This window comes from Primulina huaijiensis, chromosome 18 (genome assembly GCF_012295235.1).
Source record: "Primulina huaijiensis isolate GDHJ02 chromosome 18, ASM1229523v2, whole genome shotgun sequence".
NCBI classification, from domain to species: domain Eukaryota; kingdom Viridiplantae; phylum Streptophyta; class Magnoliopsida; order Lamiales; family Gesneriaceae; genus Primulina; species Primulina huaijiensis.
In genome coordinates this window covers 1,325,307-1,338,228 of record NC_133323.1, presented here as the reverse complement: position 1 = coordinate 1,338,228, position 12,922 = coordinate 1,325,307, and the positions used below count along the sequence as shown (strand labels likewise).

The 12,922-nt window shown below is 34.9% G+C and overlaps 2 protein-coding genes across 2 annotated transcripts; one reads left to right on the top strand and one right to left on the bottom strand.

The window, feature by feature from the left end:
• The first annotated feature begins 689 nt into the window (after positions 1–689).
• Positions 690–5,723, top strand: LOC140964688 (MACPF domain-containing protein At4g24290-like). Its single transcript, XM_073424558.1, has 7 exons — positions 690–1,465; positions 1,830–2,068; positions 2,453–2,654; positions 3,354–3,422; positions 3,596–3,782; positions 4,156–4,322; positions 4,878–5,723. Exons 1-7 carry the CDS (start codon positions 1,175–1,177, stop codon positions 5,559–5,561), a joined length of 1,839 nt encoding a protein of 612 aa, XP_073280659.1. The 5' UTR covers positions 690–1,174; the 3' UTR covers positions 5,562–5,723.
• Positions 5,724–6,234: 511 nt separating this feature from the next.
• Positions 6,235–12,802, bottom strand: LOC140964578 (carnosine N-methyltransferase-like). The gene is made up of 17 exons (XM_073424449.1): positions 12,593–12,802; positions 11,813–11,885; positions 11,688–11,731; positions 11,031–11,073; positions 10,587–10,868; positions 9,962–10,204; positions 9,371–9,415; positions 9,112–9,191; positions 8,874–8,938; positions 8,725–8,791; positions 8,540–8,653; positions 8,000–8,073; positions 7,804–7,901; positions 7,673–7,732; positions 7,498–7,566; positions 7,357–7,410; positions 6,235–6,497 (listed from the first exon to the last, which is right to left on the bottom strand). Exons 1-17 carry the CDS (start codon positions 12,685–12,687, stop codon positions 6,429–6,431), a joined length of 1,575 nt encoding a protein of 524 aa, XP_073280550.1. The 5' UTR covers positions 12,688–12,802; the 3' UTR covers positions 6,235–6,428.
• Between the last annotated feature and the right edge of the window lie 120 nt (positions 12,803–12,922).

The window sequence follows — 12,922 nt, the reverse complement described above, 5'->3', positions numbered from 1 at the left end:
AATATTATCCAAATCATTACAAATAAATCCGTTTAGCTCACATCCACATTAACAACACCAAATAATCATAAATAAATAAAATTTAATATATATGTTTTCCTAATCAAAAAACTTAACACATATATTCTTCTAATTAACTTATAATCATTTCATTATAATCCAATCAATTGTCATATTAGTTAAATAAATGCATGCATCAAATTATTCGATTTACATTCTTTCAACTCAAATTTGCACATATTTATTTGATTCAATAGCAATTCACACCAACTACTATTTGTCTATATTTAAACAACAAAAAGATAAAAAAAAATGTTATATAAGATAAATCTTTTTAGTAAAGAAATTGATTTATTAAAGAAAAATAACATATGTGAATGAATTCAAAATATATTATATATTTTTTGTTCAAATTAAGTGTTTATTGAAATTTTTAGTTAATGTTTGATTACCTATTTGTCAGTACAATTATAGCTGGTTAGCAATTTCTAGAAAATTTTATATACTAAATTTCGTTTGGTTGGGTTTATGCTTAGTAATCTGTCTTTTGTTCAAAGTTTTTTTTTATTACTACATCGGAGGGGGAATCAAACTTGGGATGTCAGCTAATCTGAGCAGATCAAATAAGGTACAAAGTTGGTCTTATTTTGTTCAAAGTCTTATGTATGTACATTTGCAATCTCTTTTTAGAATTTTCCAAAAGTTTTGTTCGTTCACATTCCACCCCACGCCTGCAGGCAGATGCCGGTACGAAGACCCGGTGGCGGCACTCACGTGTTGACTTTCCCTCCACCGCTGGCCCTCGTTTAAATATTATTAACTTACCTAACACCAACTCAAACTTTGAAGTACTGCATTTATAGGTTAATATTAATATCAATATGATTACCAATATCTGTGAAAAATTGATCATACAGTGACTTGATCAACCTTTTCAATAATCAACTGTGCCTGCTCCATTTTGATTGACCAGTCCACAATTTTCAACTCAAAACCCGATTCACAGCTCCATCATATTCCCAACCTCTGTTCTGATGAAGTAATATTCGGCAGACCAACAACCCGGCTGATCTCTTCAACAATTCTTCAAGTTATTGTTATGGTGGAGTAATTTCATGAGTTTGTGCACGGAAATATAGCAGGTTGACAGATAAAGACCTTTTCTTTTTTAGTTATGGCTAACCATAGTAGCAAGAAAGAGACTTTGTTGAGGCTGAGGGCGGCGGCGGAGGAGGCCGTGCAGTGCATTGGCCTGGGCTATGATTTGACGTTGGATCTGCGGTTGAAGTACTGCAAGAATCAGCATACCACGAAAGAGGGCCCGAGGTTGATCGCCATGGACGATGATCGGGTCCGGGATATAGCGATTCCTGGAGGTATTTTGGTCCAGAACGTTTCCAAGTCCATCGACTGTGATAAAGGCGAGCGCATGCGGTTCAGTTCTGACATCCTTCCTTTCCAGCAGGTATCTTTAAAACAATATTTTTATGCACAAGTTCTGTAAAACTACCATCTGGCTGCCAAATTGTAGTAATTGGCCATTGTTGCCGCTGACTAGCTGACTAGCTAATGCTATACTCCTGCTCCTCGTTGTGGTATTTTTTAAATTGTTATAGTTTTACCACAATTTTTAGGTATGAGAGCTGGAACTCGTTAAAGAATGAAGTCTTTATAATTGTTTGATTGTAAGAGCTGAGACCTGCATTCTTTTTAGCTACATTGATTCCTTTTATTAGATGTATTATTCATCATAGTTATTTTGAGAAGTAGTTGAATTCTACTATTATCTGTCTTTGAGTTTGTGACTAACACATCATCTGACCTTTTAGATGTCAGAACAGTTCAACCAGGAATTATCACTTTCAGGTAAAATTCCGACTGGCCACTTCAATGCAGCGTTTGAGTTCACAGGTTCTTGGCAAAAAGATGCTGCTTTCACAAAATCCCTTGCTTTTGATGGGGTCTTCATCACCCTCTACAACATTGCATTGGAAAGGGCCCAAGTGACGCTCCGTGATCATGTCAAACAAGCTGTCCCATCATCATGGGATCCTTCGGCATTGACAAGGCGAGCATAAAAACTTATTTCTCTTCCATGTACATCGCTGAAACATGTATACACTTATTTTCTCTGACTCAAGATGTTTGAATCAAGGGACTAGCCCTTTAATTGTTCTGATATGCCCAGGACATGAATAATGTTGCTTTTCAATGGGAAATTATGTATTAAATCTACACAAAATTTTAGAACATGTCACTAAGGGGTGAATTTGTTTGATTATATTTTCCATTCATTTAATTGCCAAGATTTCTGGTGGTTGTCAACCTTGGTAGGTTGCACAATCCTTCTATCCCCAGTTGACTGAATACTGATGCTCTTTATTTGAAGATTTTATTATGATTTCCATGTATTTTTGTTAGAGAAATTATGCTTTTGAAAATTCTTTTTCAGGTTTATTGAGAAATATGGTACACATGTCATTGTTGGTGTGAAGATGGGGGGCAAGGATGTTATATATGTAAAGCAACAGCATTCATCGCCTCTTCATCCCATTGAGATACAGAAAAAATTGAAGGAGGTGGCAGACAAGAGGTTTAGTGATGCAAGTGGACAATCTGGCTTGTATCCTGAGAGATCTTATGGTGGTGAAGTGGTTAGATTTAAAAATTTATCCTTCTATCACAACATGTTTGTGAAATAATGTTTTTGTGATATTATCATGTCACGTGACCATCCCTTGGACTATTTCAGTATATGGGAGTCCTTTGTCATAAAGTAGCACATTATGTATGAAAATTATCACTGTTTTTTTTAGCAAAATTTATCACTGCATTTTAATTAGGCCTGCATGTTGCTCCTGCATATTAATAGCAAGCTTGTATTGAAGCTAACATGAGAGTACATTATCCCAACTTCATTAGGACTGTATGGGGGCGGGTTAAAGGGAAGGTTAGGCGAAAGACTTTGGTCAAACTTTAATTTTGAAAAATAACTCTCACCAAATGTATTCAAATACTTTTTTAAAAAAATATTTGACCAATGTTATTTTGCTAACTACCCGATTTCAAAGGTTGTCTTAAATTTTACAAGACCTATAAAATAGATGAATGGTTTGAATTAAATCAGCAACTTTATTACGAAAGTTTGAATTTTTATTTGATTTTATTAAATTTAGTGCATCAATTTCTATAATACTCTTTCTTGGAAAATCAAAGAATTTATTGTTGTTCGGAAGAAAAGCCTTTAGTGGTTGAAACATGTTAGAGAGATTTGGTCTCTTATCTTACCAATTTAAGAAGCATCCTTGTGTAAGAATTCCTATGGTTAAATAAATCTGTTTAATTCATTTCAGAATGAGAGTAATGGGCGCGAATTTACATTCTTGGATCCCAGTACACCAAGTTTTCGCTCCAATGAAGAGGTAATCCCTAAATAAGTTACATTGGTTTTGATATAAGACCCATCAACTTAGCCAATTGATATTGCACAACTCATTCCATGTCGGAGAGTTGCTCATATATGATTTGTAGTGTACTTTATTGCTGTCGTTATTTCCTTGTTGGTTGGCATAATTTTTCAGAATGAAAATTCCAGGAAATTACTGTCTTCTGGAGGAGGCGAGGCGGAAGCAGCAGTAGAAATATGCCTCATAACAAGTGGTGTCAAACTGTTCAGCTTGAGCCTGAAGTGATATCAATGTCTTTTATTCCGATTTCATCACTTTTGAGTGGAATTGACGGAAGTGGATTCTTGGGTCATGCCATCAATCTATATTTGCGTTGTAAGCATTAAGTATCATCATACTTGATAGATTTCTGGCATCTTTTAAATTTCACACTCTTACTGAAAATGGCAAGACATAATGCTGCAAACTTGAGTAGATATAATGCTTGTTTTGAGCTTTCGGAAATCACATTACTGTAAACCTTGCAGTTTATATTTTCAGCTTATATCTAATAATGTTACCTGTTTTTATCAATCAGTATCAACAGTTTAAAAATGGACAAAAAATTCTCCTTAAGGTGGTGGCAATTGGTGTCAGTTTGTCAAAAGTTGATGTTACTGCCATCAGCTGGTTAATTATTAACCTAATTGTCAGATTGAGTATCTTCTTATGGAACATAGAATACCATAAACTGCTGCTTCTCTTGCAGATAAACCGCCAATAGAAGAGCTTCATCAATTTCTGGAATTTCAACTCCCAAAGCAGTGGGCACCTGTATTTGGTGACCTCGCTCTTGGTCCTGATAGGAAACAGCAAGGTGGAGCATCTTTGCAGTTCAGTTTGTTGGGTCCGAAGCTTTATGTCGATACTAATGAGGTAACTTCTCCTGAAATTTAACCTTTTTAAGTTTCAGTCTAACTTCATGGTGATGGACTGATGGTAGTGCATGTGCTTTTGATGGATGAAAAAGAGTGTCCTTAAGGTGTGAATTATCTCGAATATAAAAATTCGTTTTTAATCTTGAGGTTATCTCTCCTTGTTATCCAGTAGCAATAGCATTTTTACAAGTTTCTTCCCCTTCTGTCCCTCAAGACTCGATTACTGTCCTGAGTATTGAATGCCACTATCATACAAATAAAAAGGGAGTTACCAATCCTTATTCAGCATTGAGACTAGCTTTTAACATGCGAGTTATCAATTTTGTTAGGACATCACAGTGTAAGAGAAAACTTGCAGAAATGGGTCTTGCCCTCTTCCATTGCTAAACAGATTTTGGGCATACTTTGAGATGCATTTATTCTCATCATTTGCTGAATTGATTGCTTTAAGCTTGATCATTTCTCGTGCTTTATCATCATATTTTTACTATTGAATGCACTGAGATGACTTATAATGATTGTATCTATTATGTGGCAAAAAATAACTTGACAGGTGGATGTGGGAAACAAACCAATCACTGGCCTGCGACTATATTTGGAAGGAAAGAGGTGCAATTGCTTAGCTATCCATTTGCAGCACTTGTCCTCCTCACCGAAAAGCTTTCAACTTCGTAATGAATCTGGCAGACACGGTAGTAGCTCTGATGACCGTAGGTACTATGAGAAGGTCCAGTGGAAGAGTTTTTCACATATATGCACAGCACCTGTCGAGTCCGATGATGATCATTCCATAGTCACTGGCGCACAGTTTGAAGTTAAGGAATCTGGTATGAAAAATGTGCTCTTTTTACGCTTGCATTTTTCAAGAGTTACTGGTGCCACAGTTGTGAGGAAAGTGGAGTGGGATGGTTCCCCCGCCTTGACTCACAAGTCTGGAATTATTTCAACTATAATCAGTAGTCGCTTTTCGACCAGTCAGAAACCTCCTCCAAACCCATCCGATGTTAATGTCAACTCTGCTTTATATCCCGAAGGCCCCCCTGTGCCTGCGCAAACTCCTAAACTTCTTAGGTTTGTTGACACCACAGAAATGACTAGAGGGCCACAGCACTCTCCTGGGTACTGGGTAGTCTCGGGTGCTCGGCTTATGGTAGATAAGGGTAAAATATCGCTTCGTGTTAAATACTCTTTATTGACCCTCGTTCCGTTTGATGAAGAAATAATAGCGCAGGGTTAAACAATCAATAAATTTTGATTTGTAGTCTTACATCGGTATTGTAGTGCAGTGCTTTGCGATTTTGCCTATAATTGTTGTAATATTTAGAGTACTTCTGTTTGTTTTTTTAGGAAAAAACTGAATGCCAACGTATTGGTCTTGTTGATGTCAAAATATTGTCATCGATGTTGCTAAACCATTCTACGAGATGGTAAATTGCATTGCCACAAGGTAGTGGAACATTTTCAGCGAGTTCCGGGTTAAAGAAATATTAACGACGAGAATGTTCAATAGGTGGATGGAATGTAGTGTTACCAAATTAGAAGTGATCAAACAGAATACCAGACTAAATTTTGGTGGCGAGACTTAGGCGCATGTCAATCAAATTTGAACCTGGTTCCCTGTTTACTACTCAATCAATTGTAAGTCATTTAGGCTCTAATTTTCAAAAAATATATTTACACGGTAGAAAAATTGACTGATAAATTTGATCCAATAATTTCGAAACTATAATTTATTTTGCAATACGATGAGAAAGGGCTTCAATAGGTTGGGCTAATTCTTTAAGTAGCATTATATTTGTAAACGAACAATTGATGCATTGAGCAATATAGATGAGTTTCCCTTCTCTTGTTTCCTCATCCTTCTTCATTCTTCCCCCGAATCAATGAAAGTAATACTTCATACTAGACAATAATCACAATGACAGATCCCTCGAATTGTATAAAACTCAAACACCAAATAAAATTCAAAATGTCACAAGAAACATGAAAGGTAAGTTGCTGGAATTTTAGTTTTTGTAGTCTTGATATTATATGAAAAAATGAAGGTTTATGCATTCAACACATGCGATTAACTAGAATTATCTCACTCAAAGAAAACCAAAGATTATTTCATGGCCTGCGTTGCTGCTGCTGGTTTCTTATGCATGGTCCAAAATGCAGCGTTGTAATGATTCTGCAATAACAGTAGGAAACATAGTTATATGTAGGACTTCAAACACGCCCCCACAACCATGACCATACACGTTAAATAATCAAGGCAACAAATCGATGCAATTAATATTAATAATTAAATAAATGGGGAAATGAGGATTAACCATACCAATAACAGTAGCAACATTGACGGAGAAAATCAGAAAGGGGAACCAATTAAGTTACTAGCTACAAGTTATAAGATAAAAATTATCAATCTTTGAGTCTAAACATTGTCGGTGATATCTATCAATAATTCATTGAATACGATGTGATAATGAAAATTTAATGAGGGAATGCTATGAAAAGACACCATTTATTTATTCATTTGAATCTCACAAGAATAAAAAGATTGGAGTCATCACATCTCGTAACAATCCAGAACTATAAGAAGTACAACTAAGACAGAATTCAAATATTTGATTGTTCAATCCAAATTGGAGGCATATTTGTCCTCTTCATGTCAATAGTGTGGAGACAATTATTGCACCAATCACCTTCCCACTAATTGCACTCCTAGCAATCAATGGAAATCGAACTCATGACTTTGGCTCTGATACCAATTGAACTCGCTTTACCAAAAACTATAGCTGATGGTAATAGTGCAACTCAAATCTTTTAAACCGCACAGCAGTCCAACCGTCATAGTTCGATCGCTCTACCCAACAAGAACTATTGCACCTCAACAATTCCTACTACTTTCAAGCAGACTTCATGTACATTTTATTTTTTTCTTTTCCATGTACATTTTAGTTAACTGAGTATTAAAATGTCAAAATAATTGGTAGAGAACCAAATAAATATTTAAAAAAATCAATCTAAAAAGAAAGAAAATTGGCAACCTGCATCATTGATCTTGGATTGGTGGTGTAAGTTGTCTCAACCATTGACTCCTTCTGTTTCCCAAAAAGAAGACGACGTGAGCTTTGGGGAAAACGTCATGCACTAATACATCAAAATTAAAGTAATATGTCAGAGATTACCTGAATTTCAAATCCATAGTGACAAGAAACCCTCTTCACATCTTTCAAGCTAAGCTCAATTGACATCTCCTTCAAAAATAAAAAGGAATAACACATTGGCAACCCAAAATATCAGATATTTCTTGGTATATGAGATGGAGTACATGCTTATTCACTTCGGATTAAAAAAGCTCACATCTTCCTGATTATAAGTGTCTGCAAAATGATAAAGTAGTGGCCCCAAATTTATCCAGACCTGCCAAGCATTCAGAATTGGGTATCACGGAAGAAAAGGATTTAACAAGTAAATTTATTAAAAACACTTACTCCCCCATCTTTGAGTATTCTTGAAATAATCTCAATATATTCCAAAATGTTGTGAGCCGTATCAAGAAAGAAACAAGTCACAACTGCATCCCAAACTCCTGAAAAATAAATAAACATATGTAAGAAAACAAGCATAAAATAATCACATAACCCTGCATCATAAATAAATATGTTTGATGTAAAAAAACTTTCATACCTACTTGGCTCGGATCATTGTATACTTCAACAAAATCACCTCCGCACATTGAGAAGCCTTCAGTGATCCCTGAACTGTTCCAACAGATTTCACTCTATAGTCTAGTTCCAAAAATCAGCATCGATGTAGTTCATGATTTATCTTAAAGAATCAACTAAGCTGCACTTTGCTAGGAGTACGATAAAGAATTTAACGTGAATAACTCGTTAAGAACTACCATAAAAGTTCACATCAAAGTTTTACTGGCAAAATTTAAGAATCTCTTTGAAAAAGAACATCACAGTACTGCCTCGATCAAGAGTGGCGTGGTGGAGAAACAGAAGGATAAAAAATGCTCAAGTAATTAGGAGAAAGGTAACATAATGGGCATAGAAAATAAACAATCATTAATCAAAGGATGCCTATCTAATTTTGACTTTTTCCTTAGTATGACAATTGACGGATGGGTAAGCACAATAACCATCAAAAGAAACAAAGATAATATAAAAGATGGATGCGCATATAGAGAAAGTTAAAGATAAAAAAATTGTTGACCAACACCTGGCTGGATGAATATCTGGAATCGAAACAGGACGTAGCTGATCATCATCTGAAAATGAATTGCAGTTACTGTGTATCCATGGATATATTCTCCACTCATCAGCAACTTGAGATCTAAACAATGGATAAGTTAGTATTCAACAAAATTTGATATTTATAAAGAACAAAAATCAGAAGTTTCTCACTGGTTTAATATGAAACTGGAGCATATCATCATGTAGTAAGAAAATTCATTCCCTTGGCTTATAAAACCTGTGATGCAATAAAATTGTTAGGCTGCTAGGAAGTTAATAGATTTATTTAGAAAACTAATTGTCCATCTATGGAGACATACCCAGACATGAGATTTCTAAAGCTAACCTCCCAAGTCCAGCTCCAGGGACTAAGCAGGTAGGAGGACTGTTAAAAGGGAATTTTTTCAGCATTTACCAACAGAATACACTAACATCTTAAAGCATTGTGAACTATTATGGTACTACGTTACAAATAGTCCATTTAGCACAACAAAAGTGAGATAGTCTAGCAGCATTCAACAGACAATAGTGCTTAGGAAAAAATTTCTGAAACTATGCCTTTCTTTTGAACGATGCGGAAAAAGGCGTTGAAGTTCTTTAAGAATTGGCTTGTAGCATTCATCACGTTCCTTCTGACCCTGAACATGAAGAGAAAATAAAGTAAATAACCCCTCTCCATATGTTCTTCTCTCTCCTTTTATTTTCCTTCATTTTAATTGATGATACTAAATCCCCAAATTGTTAAGCACAACAGAACAGAGAACATTGTAGCTTAAGATCTAGGTTCTTTAACGAGACACGAAAATTTAATTACTACCTCAGCTGCCCAATCTCTGACAACGTTTCTTATGATGCATCGAACCTGAGAAAACATGAAAATTCAAAATCTTATGCAAATATGTTTTCATTTTCCAAGATGAAAACTTTACATAACTGAGAGAAATAAAAAGAGAGCCTTTTTAATCACGACTCATATAAATAGCAGAGAGATATTTTGCTGATTGTTAACGAGTAGCAGTAAAATATTAATATTACAGGACTTCAAAATAAAGATGTGTGATGTGTACGTACTTAAACAAATCAAGTAGCTACATATTGACAGAACTTGCCAACATACCCGTAGGAATTTGAGAATTTCTCATCAATTCAGTCAAACATTGAAAAGCATTCAGTAATCAAGTGTAAATAATTTTGAAGTTTTTTTACATTTTCGTGATGCGGTATTTATTTATTTATATTTTACTTTTCTGGCATTTTGTTGAGGTAACCACCAACTGGTCAGATGAATCACTGACTTGGATCGTAAGTCGTAACCTTAACTTTGATTAGTCTGCAAGAATCATTCACTTCAAACAGCACAATAGAAAATCTAAACATGATTACTAATTGACTTATAGAAATAGCTCACCTTGTCTACATCAACTAAAGGAACGTGAAACTGCATAGATGGGTCCAACCAATCAGGTGGTGATGAGGAAACCTGAAAGAGAAAATCCAAAGCATTGATACTAGTGTTACGACAAAAAAAAAGGAACACAGAAGCATAAAATGATGTATTAAAACAGATGGTCTTCCAGTGGTCCTTTTTACTACTACGCACAAATTTCAAACGAGAGGATACAAAGTAATGAAAGTCATTGATGAGATAATTTATTTAGACTGAGATTGGGCTTGAATCTGATACTTCTTCGTGAGTCATGTCTCTTTTACGAGTACTTTTAATTTGGAAAGCAGACACTGATTGATGAACTATGAATATCCTCCTACCAATAATAAATAATTACTATGGTCACTCAAATGGATGCTANATTTTTTAAAAAAAAATACAAAAGACACAAGTGAGACCTCTGATGAAAATGAAATAAACAAATAAAAAAAGAAGCAACATGAATTTTTTTAAAATGAAATAAACAAATAAAAAAAGAAGCAACATGAATTTTTTAAAAAAAAATACAAAAGACACAAGTGAGACCTCTGATGAAAATGAAATAAACAAATAAAAAAAGAAGCAACATGAATTTTTTTAAAATGAAATAAACAAATAAAAAAAGAAGCAACATGAATTTTTTAAAAAAAAATACAAAAGACACAAGTGAGACCTCTGTGACAATTCCTCTGTTTGGTGACCTATATTCTCCATTGTCACCTTTTTCAGAGCCAAGTTCAGCCCATGAATGCAGATTTCCACTTTTCAAACCAGACTGAGATGGAAGTTTCGTTTCATCGGATAAAGCACAGTTATCTGATGTATTGTCCATGTTTTGACCTTCCGAATTTTCAATATTTTGATTCAAATCAATTGGGGGTTCAAATGCCTGTCAAAGCCCAATTGTGCATTTAAAACAAAAACAATGAGTGCCAACACATTTAAAGATTACAACGTGCAGACTCATGCTTAAATATAGAAGTTAATGAATGACGATGGACAATACAAGGCATAGCTATAAGCATAGGAGACAGAATAATCTATCAATCACCTTAAGCATTTCAAAAATGAAATATGAATTTTGTGAGATACACCTGCAAAACGAAAGCATCTAAACAAAATCATTCTCAGTCAGCATAAGGGTGAAATTGTGGTCAGAAAATTCATAATTTGTCATTTGTTTGAGTTATAATATCCATTACATAAGATTCAAAAAATATCGGCAATATTCAGTATATGTCAAAGTTTCTCAATTTTTTCAAAAACACGCTTGGCTTAGATAATTAGTTTGAGTCATATCACATGTGAAGAGGTGGTATCGACAACGCATAAGGTTGTCATTTCTTGGTCTGAGGACAATATTTATGCATTCATATTTCATGTCAGGCTGCTGGTGGACTATACATTATTCATAACCATGACATAATATTTGGGCAATCATAGAATTGCCACCAAGTCCTGCTTGTACACTTCCAGCTGTATTTTTATTTAATCACAGTCATAATGGATGTCAATTCATTTTCTGATAGTCTGCATTTCGTCCAAAAATGGGGCATCACTCGTCTCATTTATCTGCAATTTCTTTCTAGCTTTTCAAAATAGCTTTGGTCATGCTCTATAAAAGCCAGACAATATAGAAAAAATAAAATCTATGAAACTATTTTATATTCAGATTTCAGTATGATGAATATGTTAAAGATAGCTATACCATCTGAGTTTCTGAAATTTGAACGGGATGTGTGGTAACAGGGCCTGCAAAAATTCAAGCCAAAGCATCAGAAAAAAAGTTTAAAAGTAGTTCCGTAACCTCATTTAATCAACCATAAATAATACCTTGTGTGCTGGTGGAAGCCTTCTGAAGCATCTTTCATATCTTCTGATATCCTCCTCTGCAGCCTCTGGATAGCTGCATTGAGATTCCAATTACAAATCACAGTAAAAGTATTGATTGTTGATTTCTAAAAAAAATGACTTGATACGGTAGACTCAACAATCTTCGATCAAGAAATACAAGAAAAAGATAACGATCAAATTGGAAATGAGTAATTGTCAATCTCTGAGAAGATAAAAACATACAAAAAGCTGATATGTATGGTACTAGAACCAACCAGGAATAAGCAATATCACATGTAGACGAGTGTATGCCAAACAGTACCATTCAATATCTATTGCAATTAAGAATCTTTCCAGTATTAAAGTACAACGGCCGGCTTTTAATCAAAGATTGAATATTTTTTCACAATTTCTTCGGCGGAACCCTCGATAGAAGTGATTACAGAGTCCATCATTCCACCGGATTTTTTAACTGACAGTCTGACACGAGTCAAATTGCTCAGTGATTGGCATTGTCCCCAGCATCAGCTGACTATCACAACTTCACAGTCACAACTCAACCATCCGATATAAATTGACTCATAAAATATAAACACAAATTAGAAAAACTGAAATATCACAAGTAAAGCTTAGATTCCAATGGAAACACGTCGAGCCAGAGAAAACGGGAACTTTCATTGGATTAACCACACAAAAATAAAACATTGAAACAAATCGATGCAGATTACGGCTAAAAATTAAAACAGTCAAGCACAGCACAGGGTGTACTAGATATTTTACTTGAGATAAGCGCTGATTATACGTCGGAGTGATTCAACTTCCAAAGCTTCTTCCAGCTTCCGACGCCGCAATTCCTCGTCCTCCGCCGTCAACATTTCTTCTCCTTATCAACGGAGACTGCCGTTCTCCGGAGTATTTCACGGTCCCTCGTTTTTTGGATATGGGCCAGGTCAAGTGAATGTTGGGCGAGTCCAAATGAGTACGTGTCGGATTTTTTTCAATTATCATTGAGATTTATTAATGAAAAAATGTAGATTAAATGTTTATCGTAAAGTTGGGTCAACACCCAAGGTCCAAAACCCATTTATTAATTATTACGACCTATGAAAA